The sequence below is a fragment of the Castanea sativa genome, chromosome 6 (assembly GCF_040712315.1).
Source record: "Castanea sativa cultivar Marrone di Chiusa Pesio chromosome 6, ASM4071231v1".
Classification (NCBI taxonomy): Eukaryota; Viridiplantae; Streptophyta; class Magnoliopsida; order Fagales; family Fagaceae; genus Castanea; species Castanea sativa.
The window spans coordinates 14,065,857-14,093,510 of record NC_134018.1 but is presented as its reverse complement, the minus strand read 5'-3'; the positions used below and the strand labels follow the sequence as shown (position 1 = coordinate 14,093,510).

The window sequence follows — 27,654 nt, the reverse complement described above, 5'->3', positions numbered from 1 at the left end:
CCTTTAATAAAAGTGGTAAATTCATCAATAGCATCAAGAATAATGTCGTTTTCGACGTATCTATAGTACTTGGTCAAAGACAATTACATCAAATTTTAGTTATGTTACAATTAACCAAGATTGTTGCATCGCCAGAGTGTATTTCCTATAAAAATATTCCTCATCTGGAGAAAAACTATAATCTTTATCTTCTCAGGAGCAGCAAAGGCAGATTATTACTACCATTATTATCGAGGCTAACAAAATTGAATAGTATTATCCAATTCAATGAGGGGTTTGTGATAGAGCACTTTTCCACATCAAACCACCCCATGACAAAGGCTTCTCCATGCCTTTACAAACCATGTTATCATCCTGTCTAAAAAAGCCCTCATGATCTGCTAATGTACATGATGTCCTCCTTTGATATTTGCATCTGCCCCCTATCTCTTTTGCTGTTCACCTGTGTCCGGTCTGGTTGGCCTCGCTGAAAAGAACACAAAACATACCCTACTTTTGAGTGACTTGTAACATAATATCAAATATCAACATTGTTGTCACACAAGCACTTCTTTTTCCTGTGTTTGTAAGTGGGTACTCACCTTCTTCAAGACAAATGCCAAGTATAAATAAGCTACTTCCCATTCATCTGGTGAGAGTGTACCTGCATATCACAAAAGCAATAACATCAACTATTACAGCAAGGGCGACAGAAAAATGATAGTAATGAGTAAAGATGAAATATTACTTCAAAGATTTTTTTCTCTACTTTTTTCTTCTTATTTGTGGGGGAGAGTGGGGGAGATAGGTTTGATACCAAAGCACAAAAGGCAAGGTTAGATGACCCTCGACCAACATAAAAGTTGGGTTCTAGAATTACTGAGTATTGAATAATTTTCTAGCCAGAGAAGGGAAACAGTACAGACCAACAAAAAAAAAAACACTTACTCTTATCTTGGTTACCATCACCCAAGGCACCAAGCCTCCGCATGAGATCCACATATTCTGGTTTTTTCAAATACTCATGCACAAATTCATGTGAATTCTTTGCAAAAACTAGCTCCAAATCATACTGAAAAAGCCAAAAACATATATGGTCATAAAATGTGAACTGTATTTAAGTGTGTAAGTTGTAAAGCAGAAAAAACTTTACAATCAAGTTTCCGTGAAGGTAAACACTTGAGTTTGGCAGCTGCATCAGAAAGAAATTGCAAACAGTAAACAAAGTTATACCTCTTCTGCCAATGATTTGAAGACATGAAAGGGGACAACCCATTCAGGGCAATCAACAGCATCCTGCAACAAAGAATTTAAATTTAAAATACCATTCTCTGCACGGAATCTAATTCCATAGGTGCACATAAATTGAGCTAATTGACCCAAAAATAATAACAATTAGCAATCAGGTAAAAACATTCCAGAATTACTGCAAAAATTCAACTCATTGAGAATAAAATATTATATTACTTAATTAAATAACAAACTGGCTGCTATGCACACACACACACACACAGAGACACAAATTCTTTCACAGTAATGCACTGTGCTACATAGCCTGCATTTCCTTGACAAGAAAGCCCGCCATCAAATTTGGAGAAACATGAACAATCACCAACAAAAGAGATAGTAACAAACAGACTTGACAATTAATAATACCTCCAGGTGAAACTTGTACTTAATACCAAAGGGGCTGGAAGATTTGAATTTCTGCACCATATAATGAAGCTTTTGTCAAACTAAGAGTAATCTCCAGTAATTGAATAACAAAAATTGATATTCAAGGTTTTTAGAAAGTTATATCATTTGAGTTTTTCAATAAATGTTTCTTCATTGCTTACTAATAAAAGGCTACCTTTTCAGAAAATTCTTCATCAAAACGTATCCAGTAGACACTATTGCCAAAGACCAATCCTTCAGCTGCATATCCAAGTGAAAATAGCAACTTCAATAAAAAAATTACAAAACTGGTCCACCATACCACTTAATCATAATGCTTATATATGCTAGAAAAATATCAAGAGCTTCACAATACTAACTTGTCTGCTCTAGTTTAGAACTGGTTAATGACGGGTTAAGAAGGTATAAAACTAAATCAAAGAATTTTTTTTTGTGATTTGATACTTCTAATACTCTCCAAGTCACAACAGGTCTATTCATCTATCACCAAGCCCCTCTATTATTCTTTTCTTTTCTACTTATCCTCTGTATCCACCACCATTAATCTTATCCAACTTGATGCTTCACTTTGTGGTCAATGAAAGGAATAATGAATTTTTTTTTTTTTTTGATAAGTAAGGAATAATGAAATTCTTAGACTCAAAATTTTAGTTTCCTTCACATTCCTGTTACAAGAAGAAGGTATACATGATGGGGTGCAAGATAAAACCTTCTCTAAGTTTTTTAATTATCACATTGGCGTCTGGCATTGTTCCAATCAAGGTGCCTCCTGGACGAAGTAAGGCTGATATGTTTGCCAAGGCTCGTCGTGCACGTGCCTCCGTAGACCAGGAGTAATGCAAGGCAAACTGAAAAACATAGTATATTTTTAAGGTTTAGAAACTGCTAAGTTAAGCCTTGAGAAAACTAAAATTAAATCTATATAAATGATTTGCATGATATACTAGAAAAAATAGCACAAAAAAATTTGTGATTTGTTTAATGCACCATAAAACTTTTGAGATTTTATGTACACCATATAACTATCATTTACTACATAAGTTTAAACATTCAACGTTGTGAAAAGGGGCAGCTCCTGAAATATTTGATTTTACTTGAGAGGTAAGAGTCTCCAACATTAATCATTCAATCAAATATGATGTGAGTGTGAGTGTGTGTGTATGAAATATGATACCTTAAAAACGCAGTTAGTAGACTCAAATATCACTCACCTGGGAACTGCAGACATCAAAGGGAGCATCATCTGCAAGAACATTGTCCAAACGAGCCTGAGAACAAAACATGGAACACAAATCAAAGTTATTTCAGCTGCTGTCTTAACAAAGTACATAAAAACTTCTATTGAAGCAGCCAGCCAAAATTTCAGTTGCTCAAAAACAAATTCAGTGTTGATGTCACTTATCCATGCAATCATGACAATCAGTAGTGTTCATGTCCAGATATGACACTTGACACAATTCTCATTTGATCAAGTGCAATACTAGATAAGCTCAATTGGAAAGCAGACATGTATGTGGACATATAAGAAAATTCATTTAACTAGCTACAGAACTGCAATTACCTCATAACAGTCTCCACATATGAGGCGGGCAGGAAATGTGAATTTTTTACGACGCTGATGATGGTCAGCATCACCATTATAGCGAGTACGACAATCTTCTATCTGCACAATAAATAAAAACAATGTTAAGATGGTTGATGACAACACGTGTAGCAACAGAAATACTCAAATGCAAGAAGTCGCCTCATGCAACTAACAGACTAACTACCATGACTATTAGCTAGACAGCCTCACCCAACCACAATCCGGCATTAAGCATAACCGAACCCATTAATGTCAATATGTCCACACAAAAAAGTGGACCAATGAAAATAGTAAAATGGTGATATGAAGTACTTACTGAGCCTTCTGCTATATCAACACCAACATAATACCCAACTTTTGCCTTATCCCATTTGATGAGATCACCACCCTGGTGAACGTTAAAGAAAATAAAAAAATTGCTTAATGTCTACACTTTTTGGGTAGGGAGGTAAAACACAAATGCAATAGAATAAAGAACCTATAATACCTTGCCACAGGCAAGGTCAAGAACAGCATCTCCACGTCGAGCATAGAGTTGAATTAGAACACTTTTAATCTGTTTATCAAAATAAGGAACGACAACAAATAAAAACAATGCATACTCGTAACAATCACAAGCTCATAGCATGTTACATGAATTGACAAGATATACCCAATTGTTAAGTTTCTTTAAGTGAATGATTGGACTAGCTTCTCTTTCTTCCAGAGTCTGATTTGTCCTTGCACTGTAATGCTCGGCCACTTTCCGAGCAAAAATCTTGGTGCTTTCATCCTCTAAAAATTGTGAATCACCTAACACCACAAAGCAAAACACTTAAAAAGCTAAAATAAGAACTTAATACTCAATTAAGCTTTTATGAAACTGCAAGCAAGGGAAGAGAGAACTCGAAGTTTCTATCTTTAATTCTTCATTGTTTGGAAAGAGAGAAGCAAAACAGCTTACACTAGACAAGCTCTGATACAAAGGTTGGTGTAATTCAAGTAACTTTTTTATTAACTGCATTCATTTAATTGGATTTGTCTTCTAAACCAAATAACCTATAACACCAAAAGCCCAAATTTCAATTTCTTCTTTTGTTTGCTTTCTCAACTACCAAACAATTAATATAGCTTACAACCCATGTTCCAGAATTAACGCATTAAAAAGGCAATTACGAAATATTCCAAAACCCAGAAATCAATATCAGGAAACAAACTAAAAAAAGTTCCAATTTTGAGTTTCTCTGCCTTTTCCAGCACTTTCCCAGCAACCAAACAAAAGGCCAAAGCACCTTTGACCACAAAAATCCAGATCCAAAAAAGCTCCCAAATCAATAGCATCAAAATCCTCAAAATCAAAACCCAGGGAAAGCACAAAAATTAACCTTCAGGGTTATGCTTCAATCTGGACTGAGGTGGCCCAACAGAGCCTGAAGGAGATTCTGGGTACCCTCGTTTCATGGCCAAAAGAACACAAAAAAATAAAAAAACAACAAAGCTTTTTGTGTCGCCGATTGAAAACAAGTTCTGGGTAGTTTTTATTTGTGTGTGTGTGTGTGTCAGATATAGGAATGGAATGTGGGTTTGGTCCAAAATAACAAGTAACTGGTTGTTGTTTGAGGAAACAAAGAAAACAAGAACCGAAGAAGGTTTTGTTGATTGATGATCAGACAGACTTAAGTGCGACAAAAGGGCACAAACAAGTAAGTAAGTAAAGCCGGAAAAGAGGCTCAGAGAATTTGAGAGAGACACAGAAGGAGAGAGAGAAAGAGAGCGAGAGAGAGAGCGAGAGAGAGAGAGATATTTTATATTCGTTGGGTTGGGTTGGGTTGGGTCTTTTTCTTAGATCTCGTCGGATGTGGGCCCCTTAGACGAGCCCACCAGTTTTTCTCACTAAAGTGGGCTCGGCTCACCTCTAGACTCTAGCGGTCTAGTCCCCCTATAGCCTCCACCTTCTTCTCTGTGCGGAGTCTATGGACTCTGGTGTTACATGAAGTTTTAAATTTTAGAATTAAAAAATATATATATCTAAAAATCCTACCAAAATGGTTATAAATACACCCTTGTGAAAGGAAAATTGACGTTAGAATGAGGTGGTAGGAAAATTGGGACTTATCTTGACTCGAAAATCGTTAAGATAGTGACACATGTGACTATTCTAATGAGTTTAATTCACTGAAAATACTAAACTCAAGCTTTGAGATGTGATATGAAATTGTGATTTTTTTTTTTTTTTTGTGATCCTAGAAGAACTTTTTGCAATAATTAAGTTAACATGTTTTTACTAGTTCTTATATGGACCTATCACTGAGAAAATTAACAACATATCACGTAAAATAGTTGTGAAATATATTTTGTAAAATTAATTGTTGCGACTCTAAGAGCATTCACATCCCAAAATTCTATCTTATCCTAATTTACTATCTCAAAAAACTACTTTGTTAATTTTACTATACCATTTTATAATACTCTCAGCATCTTAACTTTTATTTTACAATACAATATATTAAAATAATATTTCTACACAAAAAAATAATATATCTCAAAATTCAACTAAAAACAAAAACCCAAAAACCCGGTGAGTGAGAGGAATTGATAAAGTGAGAGGAATTTATTAATTTTACCATACCATTTTACAATACTCTCAGCATCCTAACTTTTATTTTACAATACAATATATTAAAATAATATTTCTACACAATAAAATAATATATCTCAAAATCCGAATAAAAACAAAAACCCAAAACCCAAAAACCCGGTGAGTGAGAGGAATTGATAAAGTAAGTGAATAAAATATTAGTTTTTTTTTTTTAAGAATTGAGCTACAGTACAATTCTACTTTTAGAACAGCACTTTAACACTATTGCAAATTTTTTTGCAATAGTTGGTTTTTACAAATCTGGATGTGTGGGGGGTATTGGGCTTTTATGCTTTTTCCTTACATATAACATATATCGTTCCCAATGTGAATACTCTAAATGTATTATTAAATAAAATGCTCCATAAAACATATCATACAATCTAAGTAGAAAAGAAGGGTATAATGCAAAAACATTCGCTGAACTTGGTCAATATCAAACTAACAGTCCTAATCTTCTATTTTGAAATAAGAAGTCATGAACTTTGACAAATACCTAAATTGATCATTTTGTCTAAATTTTTGTTTCATCTATTGGGAAAAAAAAAAGCACAAGAAAAAAAATATTTCATTAAAGTATATTTTAGAATGAATATTTTAACAAAAAATGAAATGAGGTTAGATGAAAAATTGGATAGGATGATCAACTTGAGTATTTCTCAAAGTTCAAGGCCTTCCATTTTAAAATAGAAGATCAGAGAGTCAGTTTCATTTTGATATAAACTTTAGGAAATAGTTTTGCATTTTACCAAAAATTAAAAAATAACATGTCAAAGATATACAACATTTTGGGTAAATTGTACTTTCCTCCGCAATTATTGGGCCCACTTCAATCTCTATCTAAACTTTAAATCAGCAATGTCCCTCTTGGTTTTTTGTTAACATGAAATTAACCCCTTACTATAAGATTTTATCTTAAATTCAATCAAAAGTAACAGAACTTGTTTGATTTTTTGTTTCAAAAAAGATATTACATTGAAGTTTTTCTTGAATACCTTAAAAAACTCTACCTTGATTGTTATATCAAAATGCATAAACCATGTCTAAGAAAGAAAAACATTAAAAAAAAAAATACATCAAACATGTCTAAGAAAGAAAAACAATACAAAATACATAAACCATGTCTAATAAAGAAAAACATTAAATTATTTATTTCCTTGTTGTTCAAAAAAAAAATATTTATTTCCTTTTCTACAATTATTTATTTGATAAAAAATTAAATAGTTATATTGAAAGTTACATGAAATTTATAATTAACAAATCAAAAGACACGATCTTTGTTTGGTAGAGTTTCTTACCAACTTATTTGTCTTATTTATTTTTTGTAATATAAAATTTAAGCCTTTTTTTTAATGGGAATTTAAGCCTTTTTTTAATATATAACTGTACCTTTGTCAAGCTTAATTTTAAGATTTATTAAGTATTCATATTGGTGGAGCTAAAAAAAAATTATTTTATCTATTTTAACACATAATTTCACAACACACCTTATATCAATGGTCTTATTTTTACCATCAACAGAATACTATTCATTTTTTATTAATTTCTTTCCCATTTTGTTTCTCTTCCTTTCTGTCACCAAAACCAAAAAGTGATAAAAGTTTTTTTTTTTAATTAATTAATTTATTTATATATATACCACATTGCTACAATGAACTGCTAGTCTTGGCGGTTCACTGTAGCAAGAAGGCAAAATATTTTGCCTCTGACTCCACTAATGTTGGCACTAATGTTGGCACTTAAATTGGATTTGAGTTATTTTACCATCACCAATGATGATGATCTAAGTAAATAAAATAAGTTGTGGTCACGTATGAGACCACCCCCACCCGCTGCATTGTTGTGGTCACTCAAACGTTGCCATCAACGTTAGGAGGGTGATCATAGACTACAAAGAAAAGAAATTGTGTCCAAATACAAATAAGGGTCCTAGTATTTGTACGCAAACTCAAACCCCTTTGGAAATGAACAAATATCCCAATAGTTAAATCTTTTCTCAAATATCGATTCCTTTCAATAAAAACAAATATTCAAAAAACAAATACTAAATATGTAAAGTAACACTATCCATCAAAATGAGTTTTTTTTTTTTTTGCTAAACCCACCAAAAGGAGTTATTATATGTGTTAGCGTGCATCATATTATAATGTGGTATACTAAGTGCCCGTTTGGTTGGGCTTTTAGGACCCAAAACGTAGCTTTTTCATAAAGTTGGTAGTGGCTGGGCGTTTGGTGAAGCCTAAACGCAAATTTTAGATAAAAGTTGTGTTTTAAGGCAAAGGCAAAAACGCTGATTTCTGAAATGGTGGTCTGAAGGTCCATATTTCAAACGCGCATCAATGTTTTCAGCTCAACGGATAGCTGAGACCTAAAATTACCGAATCACCCTCTCATCTCATCTCTCTGCTGATGCTGAAATTTCTGTGTAATAATTCCTCTCATCTCTTCTCTGCTCTGCCTTCTCCGTGCTGCTACCGATCTCCCTGTGGTAAGTCATCTGTGACTTCTTCTTCTTCTTCCTCTTCTGCTTTCTTCTTCCTCTTCTTCTTCGTCCTCTTCTTCTTCTTCCTCTTCTGCTTTCTTCGTTTTCTCTGATCTGTAATTTTTTTGTTTTAATTTTTTTTTTCTGATCTGAGACAGGAATCTTGAAGGTACGCATTTGATCAAAAAGGCACCAAGCAAGACTGATCTGCTACCAAAATCCACCAGGTACCAACAGTGATCCGAATTTTTATTTTTTTATTTTTTAAGATCTGAAACAGGGTGTATTTGATCTAATTTATTTGTACCTTTTTGAGTTTTTGAGGGTTTGGAGATTTAATGATGACCCATTTGGTTCTTTAGTTGATTGGGTTTTGAAATTTGTTTGTTGATTGGGTGTATTTGATCTAACTTTGTTTGTTTGTTTCAGTTCTTTAGTTGATAGTGTGTTCGGCCAAAATGAAATAAAGCCCCATTTGTTTCGGATTTAGAAATTGTTGCAAATGGTTTTGAAATAAAGCCCCATTTGTTTGTTTGGCCAAAATGAAACCATATTATGATTTGTTATAATATTTGAGTTTATTATAATATTATGAAACCATATTATGATTTGTTGGTTTGTATTGCATTTAGGGGAATTATCATTGTGAAGTTACGTTGTGTGGGAAAAAAAAATTTAGATCTGATTAGCCTTGGTTCCAGCCTCTGCCCAGCAGCAGCAGCAGCAGCAGCAGCTGCATCAGCTGCTGCTGATGGGTCATGCCCAGCAGCAGCAGCTGATGCTGCATATTATGATTTGTTATAATATTTGAGTTTGTTATAATATTATGAAGCCATATTATGATTTGTTGGTTTGTATTGCATTTAGGGGAATTATCATTGTGAATTAACATACGCATAATTAAGGCTAACCCGTCCGCTTAAAAGAAAAAAAAAAGGCTAGCCCATCAAATCCGTAGAGTTGAAAAATAATAATTTTTGCACTGTTGGCTTTCAATCTTTTTTAATTTTATTTTTATAAGGAATCAAGAACCAAATGCAAAATTAAATTATTTTATTTTTTTGAGAGATATTGTGGTGAAAATTGTCGTCTTAGAAAGTGAAAGTGAAAGTGAAAGCATCAAAGTAATATGAATAAAATTTAGTTATAAAATTGATTGTAGTCTTAGTCTATAACCTTATCTAGTAAAAAAAATATTATTATATATTTTGAAAATCTAACTATTAAATTGCATATTCTTTATACTTTTAATATACATGTTAAATTTTGTGTCAATCATATATTATTTATTAGGACAAAATTTATATATAGTACCTTGGGCGCTGTTCTTTAGGTTCTCCTCTTAAAATTCTGTTATGTGGCTATTTAACTAAAAAAAAAAATACACTTCCATCTTATAAGAAAAATGCCACATGACAGAATTTTAAGAGGGGAACCTAAGACACCGCAACTAAGTTTTTTTTTTTTTTTGAGAGAGTTGTAAGACATAGCACCTAAGTATTTTTTTTTTTTTTTTTTGAGTTTTAACTTATGACATTCGCTCCTGATAATAACTCTTTATCATTAAATCAAGACACCAATTAGTTTTTGGTGTAGGCGGGGATTGAACCTCAGATTTCTAATACAACCATCAAAGACTTTACCAGTTGAGCTAACTGAAACCCACAACACAACACCTAAATACTGTAACTAAGTCTTGCCCTATTTACTATATGATTTATAAGTTTATATTTTATGCACAATTTTAAACTATAAAAATTTGTAATTTAAATAATTTATCGATGCCATAGCTATTGATCTTTAATGTTCTATAAATTTTGCAAGTATAGAAGATATAAGAAGAAGATGTAATTCAATGATAATTTTTCAATGTTGTAGTCTTAGCCTACACCAATTTTGTAGTTAGAAACTGAGGGGTGTTTAGTAGAGTAGTTTGAGATGAGATTTTTGTAGTTTTTAAAATATGTGTGGATAAAAATTATATAAAAATATGTGTAATGTTGATTAAAATGTAAAAATATGAGTTTGAAAGGTATAAGTACCCTTAGAATTTCGAGCAACAAGCCATTCAAACGTTGCCGCTGCAGTAAAAACAATAAAACCAACGACGACGTTTCCCTTTGTCTCCGAGTCTCTCCCAATGCCTGTCATTTTCATTCTCAGTTTTCAATTTCCCAAGCCAAAGAGATTTCAATTCCCAGATTCCCTTTTCAAACGGATAACATTACATTAGATATTATTCAGATCCAGGCCTTGCAAATTGATAATCAATGCAAAATCTTTATCAAATTAGGATTTAAAAATCAATGGGGTATTTTACTTTCTCATTTATTTAGATTTCAGTGTTTGGCAGGCAATGCCGTATTTCTCACTAACAGTCACAGCTGAGCCATTCCTTCATCTCTTCTCTGCCTATGCGCCACAAATCTGAAACTTCCGATCCAAACCAGGTACGAATTCCGTATATACCTTTAAACCGTACACACATTATACATACGTACCTATCTGTATTTATTCGTACACTTATATGTATGCGTAGATAGATTATGTCTGTGTAATAAGCAAACGGTACCGTTTTTTTTTTTTTTTTTTTTTTTTAAAATGTTTGCCCGATATATTGTAAACGACAGTCGTTGATTGCTTTGCCAATTGCCACTCTACATTTATATCTTGTCTACACGACTGACCGACCAGTAATTTCCAGTAGGTTTTCATAACATATTTACAACATATTCTAGGTGCCAAGTTGTTACTATTCGGTTGTTAATGATGGACAAAAAAGTAATTTCAGTGAGTTTAATTTAGAAACCACTAACAACTTAATATTATTGACTTAACACTTCTCAAAAAAAAAAAACTTAGAGTAAAAGGAAACTGGTTTATTAACCTTATTTATTGGAAAAAGTTTGGCTTTATCTTCCTCCAACTTACTATGTAGAAATTGAAGAAACCATTCTTATTCTTATGTAGTTTTAGTTACATAACCATTTTAATGAGTGACGTGACTTGTTTAAATTGTACTTATGAATAATTATATAATTCGCCACGTAATGAGTTGGAAAAATAGCTCCAAACTAGTTTGAAGCCAACATTTGTCATTTTTTATTCTTTAGAGAACATCGATTAATGCATTATCTTTAATTTAAACTCAAAGTGAGAAAATTTATTTACCTTGCAAATAAGGTGAAGGGTAAGTTAGGAAAGTGATAAAAAAAAATTGTGTAATCTGTAAATTGACATTTCAAATATGACTATGTCTTACATCTCAAAATGGAATAAAGTACCAATGATATGGGATGAGGGAGTTAGTTTGTTATAAGTACTAATTACAATGTGAACATGTGAATTATGATCTTTTTAATCTTAAAAGTTCATACTTGATGATTCAAGAAAAGGAAAAAAGTTCATCCTTGTATATCTTTTTTCCTTTTCGGTGTCATTGTTGATATGGAATTTTGCTAGTTAAGTTACTATGTTCAGCTTGATTTTCAACTGTTCCTTTCAGGTGGGAAGCCACCATTTTAGATTTTTTTTTTGGGGCTGACAAGTTGGGTAACATGTGCTGAATTCTGTTTGTTTGTATGGAAAATGTCAATGATGTTATTAATAATCCTTTTTCAATAATTTATATGGTGATGTTGTTCATGCATCAAAATGATATTAGCGGGTACTTTTGCAATAAATTGAATTGGTACCAGGATAGATAAAAAGGAATTCTTCACTAATATGTGTCTTCAATGAATTATTATTATTATTATTTTTTCCCTTTCATTGAATTTTCCTTTTGTACTTTTCAATGCATGCTACAACTTGTGTGTCATATGGTATGTGAGAACAATAACTTAAATCTGATTGTTTAGATCACCATTTACTCTGAGGATACTTCTAAACCATTTTACAGAATCTTTTGGAATTCTTGTAAGGTTATTCTTGTAATCCACATAATAGAGTCCAAAGCGTACTGAGTAGCCCAAGTTCCATTCCCAGTTGTCAAGCAAGGACCACACAAAATATCCATGTATATTGCAGTTGTCTTGCCTGCATTGGTTAATTTTCTGTTAGGTGGTGTGTATAGTATCAAAAGTAATCAAACAAATGGACTAAAAAATTGGAATCACAGAACTATAAAACTGCAGGGACCCAATGAAGATACTTTGAGCAATCAGTCTAGGGAGTTGATATTACCTTATAGCAGCAGACAGGTTTGAGAGATAGTCTTGGTGGAATCTTATCCTCTTATCATCCTGTAAAGCCTTGTCTAAAGCTATAGAAGGTTTATTTGGATCATCCATACCTGTTGTAATGAATTTAAATTATGTGATCTTACATGAAAGTGCAGGTTTAGCTTTTTGATATGAAACCACTCACCATTTTCTGTTATAATAACTGTAGGGTTCCCATACTTATCTTTCACATAATTTGCCAACTTTCGGATGCCCCATGGAACTATGCGTATCCAACGGGAAGCTGCCTGGAGGAGGAAAATATCATAAGCTAGCTCTGATTAAAACCTATGTTAGAATCCTAGGCTTAAAGACTCATAGGTACATACTCTTTCTCCAATGGCAACTCCACCTCGGTATGCTACATTAGAGGACATGTGTAGATTGTTAGTCAAAATTGTGATATACATTATACACACACAGACGCACAAATGTTAGATGTAGGAGATTGTGACTTGACTTCTTACGGGTTGTAATGACAGCAGCATCAGCAATAGCATCCTTCAATATCAATTTTCTAATCCGAGCCCTGTCGTTCCGGGCATACAATGTGGTATAGTGATTTATGCCAAGAAAGTCCAAGGATCCCAGCAGGAATTTTGAGGTTGCAGGTGAAATCTCTGGTAATCTCTTACCAACAAACTTCTTCATTGAAAGAGGGTACTCACCAAGCAGAAGTGGATCAAGGAACCTGATTCACTTTGATTTGTTGCATTTAATTATTTATGAAAGTTGATATCTTCTCAAATGTTGTGAAGTTGAATTTTTACATAAGAAATTACCATCCAAGCCCAAAATCTATTGATCTGTATGCTGCATCTCTATCCTCATCAGTATCGGATATGGGTTCATACCATTTGGCATCTAATGCTATTCCTATTTGGCCTTCTTGTCTTTCCTGGATGATCCATTTCAACAAAAAATAAAAATACAAATACAAATAGATATATTTTTCCTCCAATCTCACACTTGGAAGACAAGAGTCTGTTAGAAGGGTCATTTATGCAAATTAGAGTACCTTAAAATGCAGCTGGTAACTATGATAAACAGCAGCATGAGATAACAGGATGTTGTGAGCGACAATGTATGGTTCAGTGGATGATTTTCCCTTCTTACAGAACAGACGACCAAGAAGTGAACATCTCCCAGGAGCTTGAATACCTAAGTCGTAACCTTGGATTGAGAAACCACGAGGTTCATTGAAGGTGATCCAGCGCTTTACTCTATCTCCAAAAACTTTGAAGCAGGTGAAGGCGTAGTATTCAAAGTCCTTTCTGTAAGTTAATATAGGCTATTGAGAAGATCGGTTGGTATTTTAATAAATTTTTATATGATTTTGTATTACTTACATTATCTGTTTGTTCAACCATCCTTCATATTTATCTTCAAGTGTCTGTGGAAGATCCCAGTGATATAGAGTTGCATAAGGCTGGATTCCTGATTGAATGAACATCCTAACCTTAGAGAACATTGTACCCAAAAAAAGAAGAAGGATAAAAAAATTGTAACTGATGTTTCTTTAGTGACCTTTTTCCAGTAAAGCATCTATGAGGCAGTTGTAGTAGTTTATTCCTTCTGCATTAGGTTCTCCTGTTCCATCTGTTAAAGGTTATTTTAAAAGTAATTAGTGGTTAACAGATGGTAATGAAATACAGATAAAAGTAACTTTTTTGGGCAGAATCATATCTTACTTGGAAAGATTCTTGACCATGATATTGAGAATCTATAAGCATCCATTCCCAAATCCTTCATCAAGTCTACATCACTCTGTAAGATAAGAATTTTTATCTAACTTCGGTTAGAAGCAGACAAACTACAGCCTTATGTTGACATAGAATATTTTAAAACTCATGCCAATTGTCTGCTATGATACTTCATAATTTTCAAAACTTGCTAATACATCATCTTGGTCATCATCAGCACCTTAACAATATTCTTACTTAATCTCCTATGATTGTTATGAATTGATTAAATTAGTTATTCTTGTCTAAATGATTCCTTCCCCAATTATGGCCATGTACTGTGTCACTATAAATTTTGAATGTCAGTTTTGGTCAGCAAGGGAGTTTCGTTAGTCCTATATTGACTGAAAGTATTTTATGCATTTTGGCAATTGCTTTAATTAGAGAAGTACTTTTATGCCAATTGTCTTCTTTGGATTCTTATTCTTACATTATTCAAGTTGGTGATACATCATTGTCAGCACCATCTCATTTATCTTATTTTCTAAAAGCATCAAGGTCGTTAGAATTTTGTATTAGGAATTCTTATCCATTTTTCTTTCTCAACTTATCGACATCTAAAAAATTGCTCTCGTGTAAAATGAACAAGTTTGTTTTAATTATAATAGAATGATGTTGTATGCGCAAGGAAAGTGGAGAAACAGTAGATCTATTCCTACTTCACTGTTTGGTGGCAAGAATAAGATAGCTCTGGTCATTATTCTTGTCCTTTTTTGGGGTTAAATGGATGATGCCAAAGACCATTGTTGTTTTGTGCTCTTGCTGGCTAAGGAAGCATGGTCAGGTTACAAATAGTAAAATCCGGAAGGCTATTTGGCTTTTCTTTATGTGGATTATTTGGGAAGAAAGGAATAACTGAGCCTTTGAAGGGGTTGAGCATTCTGTGCTTTCACCCAAATCTTTATTCTTGACAAGTTTGTATGATTGATGAAAGTATTAGCTAGTTTACATTCTTCTCTTTTGCAGAAGTTGATGATCTTTTAAACTTCATATTGTAATTTTTCTTTTTGGAATTGCTCTATTATATATCCTGTGTACTGGAGTAATCTAGTAAATGGATTCTCTACTTTTCAAATATGAAGTAGTTTGTTTTAACTCATGTATGATTAAAGTTGAAATTCTCTCCGCAAAAAAGGAAAAAAAAAAAAAAAGGTTTCTTTCCTATACAAGGATAAAATTAAGTGAGGGAAAGGAAGAAAAATTTGGACTCATCTACTTGTGCTTTCGATAAATATGCATTTGAAGCCACAAATGTATCTTTGCAATTTACCTTAAAACGGTGATACTGATCAACAGCCATGTCTGCATTGCTGAAATCTAAAATTCTTCCTGTTGTAATACAAAATTGTGACAGTGCGAGAGTCAAGATCATAATTATCTCTTATGTACATTAACTTTTCTGGTACATACAAATTTGCCCTTCCAAATTTCAGACTTACCTGGTTCCCTTGAAAAAGTATCCCATATGCTAGCTCCCTTATTTCCTTCATTCACAGCCCCTTCAAACTACCACACAGGAAATCATCTGATTGTTAAGCCGCTCTTCAGAATTTGAAAATAAAACAACTGTATATATGCTGTGAAACTAAGTAAATAAGTAGGGTGAATAAAAAGTACCTGGAAAGCAGAAGAAGCAGTTCCAAAAATAAACCCAGCTGGAAAATCATCTCTGCTAATTGGTTCTGAGTTCACAAAATGATGGGTTAGAAGAAAGAAAATTAGAGTGACAACCATGGTGGAAAGGTTTTAGACAGCATAAGGAGATGTTTTTGATGAGGATTCAGATAGATTTGCTGGGTATTATATAGAGGAAAGAATGTTAGTTATCTTAGTTTTAAAGGTGAAGAATACGGTCGAAGAAGAAATGGACAAAAGTGACTGTGGGAACAATTGTACAGGAAGTTTCTTGGATAGGTTGGGTTGGCTTGAGAAGGTAAGCTTAAAATATTTTCTTTGCACTTTGTGTGCACGTTATGCAACATATACAGGCGAAACTCAGCTACTCACCAGTCACCACAGAGATAAGGAAAGGGAAGAAGTAGTAGGATGGATTGGAGTCTGGAGATGACACAAGTTACAGTACTTAATACACAGGGAATTCTGATTCTTGATAGAGAGGATGAGTATTGAAAGGAAAAGTCTCATTATAAGCATAATAATGTGTTTTCCCTTTTAATGTTACTTTACAAAAGAAAAATTTGTGTGGGGTCTGAAAGGGAATATGCGGAAGTCCAAACAAAGAAGAAATTGTTTCAGATTTTTGGCACCATCCACGTCAGCTATAGGTTTTTAGGTGTTTTTTTTTTTTTTTGGCTAGAAATTTCTAGGTTTTTAGTTGGTAAGGAGAGGACTATATATTTTCTCCTATTATCTTTTTTCTTTTTTTGGTTAAAAGGAAATTATCATAAAATTATGAAACAAAGGAAGTCTCATGGCAGAGCTTGTTTAAGAACAAACCAGAGAAGTTAGCCTCTATAAGGTCAATTAAGTCCACAGGCAAACTATTAAACAAAATAAAATCAAAGTCTTAACAAGCTCCAATTCTTGCTAATTTGTTAGCACACCTATTTATCTCTCTGAAACAGTGCTTGAAGTAAATCTAGGAAGCTAGTTGCCTGCAGTCATCCAAGATGGCATGAGCCACAAAGTTAGAATAGTTTAGATTGGCTAGAATATCAACAACTTTAGCATCTATTTTTACTTCAACAAAATAAAAATAATGGTTAGTGCAAAGAATAAGACCATCCCCAAGGGCTCAAAGCTCAACTAAAAAACTCATAGTTTTGCCAATTTTTCTAGAGGAGCTAACCACTCAATTACCTAGCTGATCCTTGAAAATACCCCCCCCCCCCCCCTTTCCCAAGCCAGCCCCGGATTGCCAAAAGAACCATCCTAGGGCTGGTTTGGGGGGGGGGGGGGGGCTGTTATCATTATTTGGTTTGTGGTTTTTTGCTCCTAATGCATTAGATGTGTGCAAGATCAATAAATTTTGAGGTCTAAGGCTATAAATTCAACTTCATATTATTATATTTTTATTTAAAACCAAATTTTTAATGCTTTTTGAGATGCCAATTTGCTAATTTAGTTTTTGTATTTAGCTTTTATTAATATATTTTTTACAAGTTATTAGGAAAATTGATTGTCAATGATTGCTTAGCACAATCATAACAATTTTTTTTTGGGTGAGACAATTTAGGTTTTCAAACTTTTAATTGGGTTTAATTTCTTTTGGCGTTAATATTCTAGGGGCATTTTTAAAGGTGTGGGTAAAGAATACAATACCCACATGTGGGCGCGCGCGCGTACACACACACACACACACACACACACACACACACACATATATATATATATATATCCTTTAAGAAAAACCAATTTTCATTCATTTTGGGGCCTTTTTGTTTTATGTAATGGGGTTCTTGAGACCCTTTATAAAATTTTGGGACAAAAGGGGCCTTAGAAGCCTATGGCTATAGCCAACCTTGAAAGAGAGAAATGTTAGGACATATGTGATTGGTTGTTAGAAATATATGTCAACATTTTATGTAATTGGCTAATCCTTTGACAAAACGCACTTTACTTGTAATTGTGTAGATTTAGGATGTGTTTAATACTTCAAGGAACAAGAGTTCAAGTCCAAGTATTAAAGCCATGCAAGTCTGTCCGAGATTCAAGCTAAGAAAGTGCTATTCATTAAAGCTCGACAACAGCTTGACAGATAGGCATCTGTCGAGGTTTATGAAAAACGGAATTTTAGATCTGTTTTGACTCCAATCTGTGATTATGTGTTTAAGTTTTTTTTTCTCACAACCCTAAATATATATAAAGATTATTTTAAGGGACATATCTGATTATACAGCTTAGAGCAAAATTACACAAGAGCATAATTCCACAAGTGTAACCAGACACCTAGTTTTGCCCTAGTTCTTGAAAAAGCTGCTGTGTTTGTACACCGTAGGGTTTTGTGACCAAGCAACTTCACGATCTTCATCTGTTGAAGAGAAGAAGAACTTTGCAGCCAACATCTTCCTCAAGTTGGTGATTGAAGTCACGTACTGGGACCTGCGCAATTGGTTAGTCACTAACTGGGAGTCGTGCATTACAAGGAGTAATTGTCACTACAGAACAAGTCCAATTGGGTATTGGGGTAAGGGTTCAATTGTAGGTTGATATAAGGTATTGTGATTCATTTACTTATAACCGCTTGTTTTGATAATAGTGGATTCTCGGGAGTGGTAACCTTAAAATTACCCAGTGGGGTTTTTGCCTTGGAGGTTTTCCCCATTCGTAAACAAATCACCATGTCAAATTTAATTTCCCCTGCATTTAGTTTATTGGTGATTTGTTTGTGCTATCACGCATTTGCATGTTAAATTGATTAATTAATTAAACTTGGCTAATTAATCAATTAATCCATCACAAGGGGTCAATACGTTTTTGGCCTATCAAGAAAGTTAAGGGAAATGTGAGAAAAGAGTAATATGTGGGAGAGGCTGGCTTTATTCAGGTAGTGAGTGATAACCCAACAAGGCTTAGAGATATTTTGGTCTCAATTCCAAAAGGACATTATAAGTTGTCTTGCTACTAAATGAGAGCATGAGGTTTCAAAGGGGTCATAAATCCCAATTGAACAAGAGAGAATAGAGGGACCAAACCTCTCTACCCTTTCAAATATTCACATGGCCATTAGAGGCATGCCTAAATCATGCATGTGACACTCATATCCTATGAACTTCGGAATGAGCTGCTGAATCATACTCATGTACACTAGACCATAATACCCAAACTTACCCCCATGAAAACCCATGGGTTTGGACCATTAATCAGACCTTAAGGAGACATTCTAGCTTGATGTGTCGTGGGTGTTGAGAAATTTGTTGCCTTGGAGTGCTCAACCTTGATCCTTCAAGCTTCAACGGAAACTTACTTTTGTTATGTTGCAACATTACCAAGGAGGCTAGGATTGTTATAAAAATGCCCACAATTTTATGATAATTATTCATTTAGAGAAAAGAAGAAAAAAATTAATGCATTAATTTTTCCACTTCCAAGAGGGTCTCAAAAATATTAGACCAATAGAAACTCAACTCAATTGAAACTTTAAATTATTTGAAAATTGTTGTAAAATGTGTCAAATCATCAATTACAATTAATTTTAATGAACATATTGTGGCTTTAATTTTAGTAAACCAATATTCTATACAATAAATTGTCAACACTAGCTACCTAATTTCTTATATGGCCATACACCAAACAATGTATTTCTCTCTCTCAATACCAAAACCAAAATGGAAATTAGATGACAACTTTACTTAATCATGCATTGTCTTTTCCAAGGTAAAATAAGGCTCCTAAAAAAATTGTAACATTTTATACTTGAACCATGATATTTAATTCTCTATATTAAATTAACCTTATTTGATTAGTATTATATAAATTGACTTAATTGATATTTAAATATAAGAAGTCTTAAAATTTTTGCTTTGGCCCTCAAATTATATTGAATTGACCTTAATTTCTTTTACGAAAAAAAAAAATAAAATCTTAACCTTATTTATTGAGAACAATAGGTGCACCAAAGTGATCGTCATGCAATCTGTCTTCACTCAAAACTTAGATCATTACAAAAATTTCCAATTCTATCTTGGTCTAAGTACAAGAAAGAGTTCTAATCCTCCTTTTCTTCACTCAATGCTGGCAGTTTAGAGACCTATAGCGGCTTTTTTGAAGTGCTAGTATAAACCGGTTTTTTTGTAGTGCTTAACATCCATTATCTCAAAAACCCTTAAGCCAAGAGAGTGCTTGAAATTTTGTAATAAGAGTTCACTTTTCTTTGAATGGTGATTGAAAGTATGCTATAACTATCCTTGCATGTATTTAGAACCCTTAATACTAGATTTTACGGCTAAGTTGGTTTTAAGACTAAACTAATCAAAAGTTAAAGTGTAAGTTACTTAGCAAAAATTCCAAAGCACAAACTACACTACACAAGCATGACAATATAAAAAGCTAAAGGAAATAGAGAGAGGAAGACAAGCAACCACACATATCACCACAAGTGTTATGGAAGAGGAAAACTTGAGCCTAGGGCATAAAAACCTCTCCCCTGACCACTTGTCTAAAATCTCTACTAGGTAAGATAGTTGCAGTACATAAGGTATCCAGTGAACCCTCCAAACCCAATCTCCTACACTTGAGCCCTTCAAACTCAGCTAGCAACCGACTTCATCGAGCCCTTTCTCTTCCCAACTTACCAAAGCTCCTCCATTGAAGCTCTAATGGAATCACCACCAAAGATTGGATTTAGGTCGTGGCTTCTCAAGTTTCCTTTCTCATTCACTCACTCACAAGTATGTGTTTGTGGAAGAGGAATGTGTTTATAGAATCTCTATCATTGAAATGAAAGAGATGGAAAAGGGAGATGAAGATCTTAGTTTTTCTCTAAGAAAAAGCTTTCACTTTTCATACAAAGGAATGACTTCACTCTCTTGGCACCCCTACGGTTTGGTCAATAATTATCAGAAGCCCCTTGCCATGCCTCACAGTTGTGTGCGTGTGCTAGTAGAAAAACAGTGGTTGGTGTAGTTTGCAGAGTATAGAGATCATGCCCCGTAGGTTGTGAGATGGTTGCAAGGTGCACGTCTGCATTCTTAGACAAACACCTACCATGTGGACTTCGCAAGCAGCTTTGGTCTCGAGTTGGTCACCTCCAGGCTGTGAGATCTTGGGTTGATGCAACTTCCAGTCTTCAAGGAGAGGCTTAAATACACTAACCCAACTTACATGAGAACCCAAAAAAAATACATCACCAAAAATACATTATATATAAAGTTTTGTCACTAATTAAGCCAACTTAAAAACTTGACTTCTCAGTGATTAATAGAAAGATTCAATCAATTTACTCTCATGCATCATTGGTCATACTTTCTCTCCTTCACGTGTATGTTGTAATATATAAATGACCTTACTTTGATGGTAAAATAATGGAGATCAATTTTCAAGAAATAAGAAAACTGAGGTTAAGGTACTTACTCTTCAAGCAAAGTGTGTTTTTTTGCAGAATTTTGTCCAAAAAAAAAAAAAACCTAAGGCAAAAGAGGATTTTTGAGTCCCCAATAGCTAGTAATAGTCAAGATAATGTTTTAGAGTGACCTTCCAAAGGTGCCTTTTCAATGGAAACTCTTCATTAATTAATTATTTTTATTTATTTTTGCTTGAACCCTTTATTATTTATGTAAGGTTAAATTTATTCAATCAAGTGTTGGCTTTATTCCGTGCAAATTTTCTTGTAATTTAACAATTAGTTACCCTGTATTTATGTGAAAATTATGTAAGGTAGTGTGTGAGAGAATGTGAAGAACCTCAAATGTGTGCACTCAAGAAGAGCCTCACGATTGGCAAGTCACCAAAGGTGACACACGTGTGGAGCATGCAGGGGAGCTGAAGGGTCATGACAGCTGGAGCACTATAAGATAAAACTTCCAGCCTGGCCAGACAGTTAGTTCGCGACTTGTTCCAGTCGCGAGGTCAAGTTGCCAGAATGCCCTGTTTGGATGAAAACTAACGTTTCGCATTCCTCATACACCCTACTATAAATACCCTTATACCCATGAAATGTAGAGAGCTTCCAGAGAGAATTTTGAGAGAGAAACCCTAGAAAAAAACAAGATTGACTCATCTACAATCTTCATCCTTTGATTCTCCAAATTCATCTATTCTCACCCTCTCCATTGTCATATCATTGAGAAGTACATTTAGCCAAATCCTTATCTCACCATACCCATATCAGTGAGGAGGTGTTTTGATGCTTGGGAAGCAGTTCAGAAGGGACCAATTCATTTGGTTGATGTAATGTGCTTATTGCAGAATCTGTTAAGCTAGAGAAAACAAGGTTCGGCGTAACCCTGTTGGAGCAAGAAGCTTAGAGGGCTTAGGTGCACTACGTAAATTAGGCTTGGAGAGTCTTTTACTATTCATGTATCTCAACTTCATTCTCTAGTGGATTATTGACCGCTTGGAGGGCGGCAAAGAGGTTTTTTGCCAAGTACTTCAATTTCCTCTCCAATAACAGATCGTAGTGTTATCTTTGTGTTTGCATCTCTCTTTCCTTACTCTTAACCTTTTAATTGCTACTATGTTTGTAATTAATTATGGTTTAGAGTGTGTTACCAATTTGGGTTTAGCTTATTTTCATCATTCCGCACATATATTGTTTGTGTATAAGCTTGTATTGGTATTTTTGGAATTGGAAGTTTAAACGTTCATTTGAGTTTTACATGCCATTTGAACTTTCAATTTATAAATAAACCTTCACTTTTTTTTAATCACCATTAGAAAGAATTCTCACAATTATCCAAATTTGTCACTTGTAGAATCTTGATTTAGTTGTGTCATGTAGACAATTTTCCTGCAACTTTTTAGCAAATTCATTTGAGTGGGGACAAATATTGTTTTAAACATAATAATCCATTTTTGTGTCTCTAAACCTTTTGTTCTTGTAAATTTTTTCCCATTGTTTTTCCTCATATTGCCCTACACTTACTGGAGTTGTGTTAATTTATTGCTACTTTACCACTAAATCCAAAATTATTTTATCATCATTGTGTATAAGTCACTGCTAATTATTTTTACCTTGGGTTGGTGTTATTTTTAGATTTGATATTACCATAAATGAATTTGGCTTTAATAAAACCAAACTTTTAATGATTGACAATTAGACATATTGTCACACAAACACAATCCCTCATTATAGGAAAAATTATTAGGTACCCGGAGTATGCAATAATTACTCTATAGGCACTTGATCCTTATATCATCCCACTAAATAGAATCTCTTACAGCAATGACAAACACAAAATGCTCTCTATGAGAGTATAATCCCAAAATGATACTCCAGTGGCCTTTCTAAAGAAGAAATCGATTTTTTCTAATCTACATTACCTCTCTTGACCAACCGAGTAATTGTAGATGCTCCAAAAGAGTTTCTCACAGTAAAAAAAATTCCAATAGTTGAATAAAAACACACACACACACACACACACACATATATATATATATATATATATATATATATATATATATATATATTTTTTTTTTTTTTTCTCTTTCTCAACAAAGGATGTAGAATGTTGGAGCTCTCTCTCACAAAACAACCCGCACACATCTTTCAACCCCAAAACTGTGGCTTTCAGTTGAAGTTTAGGTCCACCACCTATGAGGAAGAATGAAGATCTGAGAATATAGGCTCAACCACGAGAATTGGTACCCAAAATTTGATTTTATAGGTTTTTCATCATATTAAATTATATTTCATCTTTTAGCTACCAATACTTGAGCATCAGTTACACCCTTCAATTGTTATTTTAGCAATTGACCATTTAAAAAAGAGCTTTAACTGAGTATTTAAACCTTTATATTTACAACTTCCTAGTCATGAGTTTGTAAACTCAAATACTATATTTTATTCTCTCTCATGGGTACTTTTTTTTTTTTTTTTTGTATATATATATATATATTATTGGGTTGTATATAAAAATAAGAACTTGAATGTTATGTGTATTGTAAAATGAGTTAGTATAATAGATAAAATAGTGTTTGAGGATGTAAAGTAAATATATATATATATATATATTTTTTTTTTATATCTTCTTATGTGAATGATCTTTAGGGGTGGACAACAACAGAGGATTGGATGGCTATTCTTTTTTATTTTTGGTGAAAATACACTTTTGATCTTTAAATTTTAGGTAAACTCTTGTCTTAGTTTTTAAATTGATTTTATTCATAGGTCAGTCATTAAAATCAGTAAATCGATTCCATTTTGGTCTATATCACGTCATCCCAATAACAGAAAATGCATATGTAGCAGACAGAAATGACCAAAATAGAATCGATTTTTTTATTTCAAGAATTGATCTAGGAGTAAAATCAATTTAAGAATTAGAATAAAAATTGGCTCAAAATATAATATCCAAAAAGTGTATTTTCTCCTCTATTTATTTTTTATTACAAGAGGAACCACATGCGATCGAGATGGGGTGCATGAAACGCGTGGCAGCATGGGAAAGTTTGCTAAAAATAAAAGAGAAAAAGGGGTAGAGTTTGGAGAAAGAGACGTCGTGATGACATGTGACAAGATCATTTCTTTTCTTTCTTTTTTTTTTTTCTTTTTTTCTTTTTTTTGAGTGAAGTAGGTAGAATTGGTATATTAAAAATTAACAAAAAAAAGTACAAAAGTGTAAGAAAGGGCCTGAGCCACGCAGGAGTACATCCCAGCCTGGGCTTCAGGACAAGACAAGCTAACCACTGCCAAAAGCAAAAAATACAAGATCATCTACTTTTCGAATATGTTATTGTTTTCATAATTATTTCTATTTACCCTTATTTATTTTTATAAGACGGCATCAGCGTTTGTTTATGGTGTCAGAAGGGCTTGTTTGACTGTTTTTTAGGAAATAGGTTTTAAAATCTATTTTTCGGACTAAAAATATAGAGGATAAATTAATCAAATTAATAATAAAACTAATATGCAAAACTCACCATCTATATTTCACCAAAATTCTTTTTAGTATACTAACTTTATTTTCATTAAGTTTCAAATTTACTTAATTAAGACTTTTCTATCAACTTTTGTCAATTTTTTTTAAAAAAAATCTAGAAAATATTTTTTCAAGCATTAATTGAATTTTTTCAATTTAAAAAATTTTAAAATTTTTTTAAAAATTGGAAACTTAATTACAACATATAAAAAAAGTTGATAGAAAAATTATAATTGAATAAACTTGAAAGTTAAAAGACTGAAATGAACAAAAGTAAAATTAGAGAACTGAAATGAATTTTGGTGAAATATAGAGGGTATGTTTTTCATTTTAGCAAAAAAAAAAACCTATAAAAATATATCTATTTCATTCATAGTTATAATCTAAATATTTTGGAAAACTATAGCTACACAAGATTTTGAATTCTTTTATTAAAAAAATTGGAAAAATGAATGTTTTACTTTTTAAAGTTTTGATCATGTGTGTAACACATGTGAAGAGTCTTGTATTTTATTAAGATAATTCTCAAACATAAATTCCAACATCCTTTTAATAGAAAACCACTAAAAGAATACATACATATAATTTAAAATGTTAAAAACTCATATGATCTTGTACTTCTTTTAAAGGTAAAGCCCTTAACTTACCCATTAACACACGACTTGAGTTACTATTAATTTATTATGGTTTTGGTATTATCTAATTACTCATATATATAGCGGTGTGTTCATAAATTTATTGTTCCACTAAATCCGCACTGTTTAATTATGCTTCATGCGAATTTTCTCCAGTTTGAATGAGTGATGAGATAGAGACAAATTTCACTTACCTTATCCTAAATGTGTGTATATATATATATTCAAATTATGTATACTTCTAATTTGATATTTTTATACATATTCTATTTATAATTTATTTATTTTACATATTTTATTACCATCCTTCAAAGGACTTGCTTTCTTCCAGTCTTACCACTATAACGACTTTTCCTTCGAATTATTTTTATTATTATTTAAAATTTCAATCTCATTAATATCACAATCACCCTATTAAAAATGATAAAACACTTGCAACCTACTGCCCCGACTTGAAGAAGTGATTGGACAACTCCAACCCAACCGATCTGTCCTGCCCCCTTGTCTTTGCTAAAAATGATGAAGGTATAAAATCCGGCAACTTCGTGAATGGCATTTGCCTTAAGAAGTTGGCAATTGTTTTAATGGATCCAAATTACCTACTATTCCTTGTGAAGTAAAAGTCGATGCAATTTAAACAGTCACCTTGTTTTAACAAACAGATCTGTGCAAAATTTTGTAACGTTTCTTGCCAGCGAATTTTGGATAAATTAGCTTCGTCTTTTATACGATGCACAGAGTCAGATGATTATGATTTATATAGGATGGTGTATTTAATTTGTATTCTGGATCATTTATATAAATAATAATAATAATAATAATAATAATAATAATAATAATAATATAGTTGTGTTAATGGAACCGTAAGGTGTCCATTAACAACAACTTTTTTGTTTGTTTATTTTTTTAAAGCTTTTTATCTTCTTTGACAATTTTTTTAATCATTTTGACAATCTTTTTAATAATTTTTTGTCATTTTTATTAAATGGGACTCATATTGAAAAATCTTAACATTTCCCATAATAATAATAATAATACAAATATTGTGGATCGGCTTTTTGAATACATTTTTTATTTTTGTGCATGGAATACTTACACACTCTTAGAAATTTAGTTTAGTTTGTAGACCAAGTTTTAACATTTGGACTTTCGAGGAAGTAGGAAAGGATTCAAAGAAGACAAAATATATTCATGGTGAGATTTACTATGAATGTGATAGGAAGAAGTACCATTTTTTTGTGCTTCGGGAGTACTTAAGATTTTTTTTTTTTTACAGTTTTATTATGTTTAACATAAAAATGATATTAAAACTTTCTTAAAATAACCCATTAACAAATGCTCTAAAAATATTGGTTAAGAGTACTTTAAAAAGAAAAAAGGAACAAAAGAAAAGTAGAAAAAAAAAGGAGCACAGTTTACTTCAACATAGTCAGCATTTATAGCACTGCTCATTAATTTCCATTTCAATCAACACCTGAAATCCTAAACATACATAAACCATATATAATAATTGAATAGTAACTGAAATGTATGATATAATGATTAAAAATGTTTAATTATTGCTGCTTGGTCACTGAATCTGGGAACTAATCACTCAATTACTTGTACATTATGAACACGCCTGACAACATTTTATTTGCTATTTTATTGAGTAATAGATAGGAAATCTTCACAACATGATAAACGATTAAACGTGCGTACTTAGCTAAAGCTTAACTTTAGCTCTTGCACGCCTCCAAGCTAATTGAGTATAAACTATAAAGTTCTATACTTCCATCAGATTAATTCATTAAATAAATCTCTGCCAAACTCCCCAGAGCTTTCACAAATCTTTTAGCAAGTGTAATTGCATAAAAAATTGCACAAAAATCCAATGCCTTTGTCTAAGTAAAGGATTAAATCCCGTTAGTTGCTTACTAACAATGACATATGGTGAGTCCAGAAAAATCATTAAAGTCGTCCATTAATATGGATGACCTTGCATCATTAGTAAACCATCATGGAAAATGGGTGTAACTGCTGAAGCACATTCAACACATTAATGATGACTATTACTTATCAACCTTAAACTCCCATTAAGTTGGAGACCGTTATACATAGGGAAATAATTACCTGCAATTATGTACATGAGGATATTTATGAGCACAACTACCCAAGCTACCTATAAACGGGACAA

The 27,654-nt window shown here is 32.8% G+C and overlaps 2 protein-coding genes across 2 annotated transcripts; both read right to left on the bottom strand.

Annotated features, from left to right (window-relative positions):
- Positions 1-2: 2 nt before the first annotated feature.
- Positions 3-5,000, bottom strand: LOC142637988 (mRNA cap guanine-N(7) methyltransferase 1). The gene is made up of 13 exons (XM_075811973.1): positions 4,606-5,000; positions 3,894-4,033; positions 3,729-3,797; positions 3,558-3,629; positions 3,218-3,319; positions 2,868-2,924; positions 2,366-2,504; positions 1,832-1,896; positions 1,636-1,686; positions 1,213-1,275; positions 928-1,051; positions 582-643; positions 3-466 (listed from the first exon to the last, which is right to left on the bottom strand). The coding sequence occupies exons 1-13, from the start codon at positions 4,679-4,681 to the stop codon at positions 371-373; spliced, it is 1,116 nt and encodes a 371-aa protein (XP_075668088.1). The 5' UTR covers positions 4,682-5,000; the 3' UTR covers positions 3-370.
- A 7,069-nt stretch (positions 5,001-12,069) lies between these two features.
- Positions 12,070-16,391, bottom strand: LOC142638022 (putative beta-glucosidase 41). The gene is made up of 13 exons (XM_075812009.1): positions 15,923-16,391; positions 15,745-15,811; positions 15,576-15,634; positions 14,255-14,330; positions 14,091-14,162; positions 13,913-14,000; positions 13,582-13,837; positions 13,346-13,461; positions 13,031-13,254; positions 12,893-12,924; positions 12,709-12,811; positions 12,526-12,634; positions 12,070-12,378 (listed from the first exon to the last, which is right to left on the bottom strand). Exons 1-13 carry the CDS (start codon positions 16,037-16,039, stop codon positions 12,183-12,185), a joined length of 1,515 nt encoding a protein of 504 aa, XP_075668124.1. The 5' UTR covers positions 16,040-16,391; the 3' UTR covers positions 12,070-12,182.
- Between the last annotated feature and the right edge of the window lie 11,263 nt (positions 16,392-27,654).

Coding starts and splice junctions, on each gene's coding strand:
- LOC142637988 (XM_075811973.1), bottom strand. CDS start 4,681: ATGAAACGAGGGTACCCAGAATCTCCTTCAGGCTCTGTTGGGCCACCT. Junction 4,034..4,605: donor ATTGAAGCATAACCCTGAAG/GTTAATTTTTGT, acceptor TTGTGGTGTTAG/GTGATTCACAATTTTTAGAG. Junction 1,687..1,831: donor ATGAAGAATTTTCTGAAAAG/GTAGCCTTTTAT, acceptor TATATGGTGCAG/AAATTCAAATCTTCCAGCCC.
- LOC142638022 (XM_075812009.1), bottom strand. CDS start 16,039: ATGGTTGTCACTCTAATTTTCTTTCTTCTAACCCATCATTTTGTGAAC. Junction 14,163..14,254: donor ATGGTCAAGAATCTTTCCAA/GTAAGATATGAT, acceptor AACCTTTAACAG/ATGGAACAGGAGAACCTAAT. Junction 13,838..13,912: donor TGGTTGAACAAACAGATAAT/GTAAGTAATACA, acceptor ATTAACTTACAG/AAAGGACTTTGAATACTACG.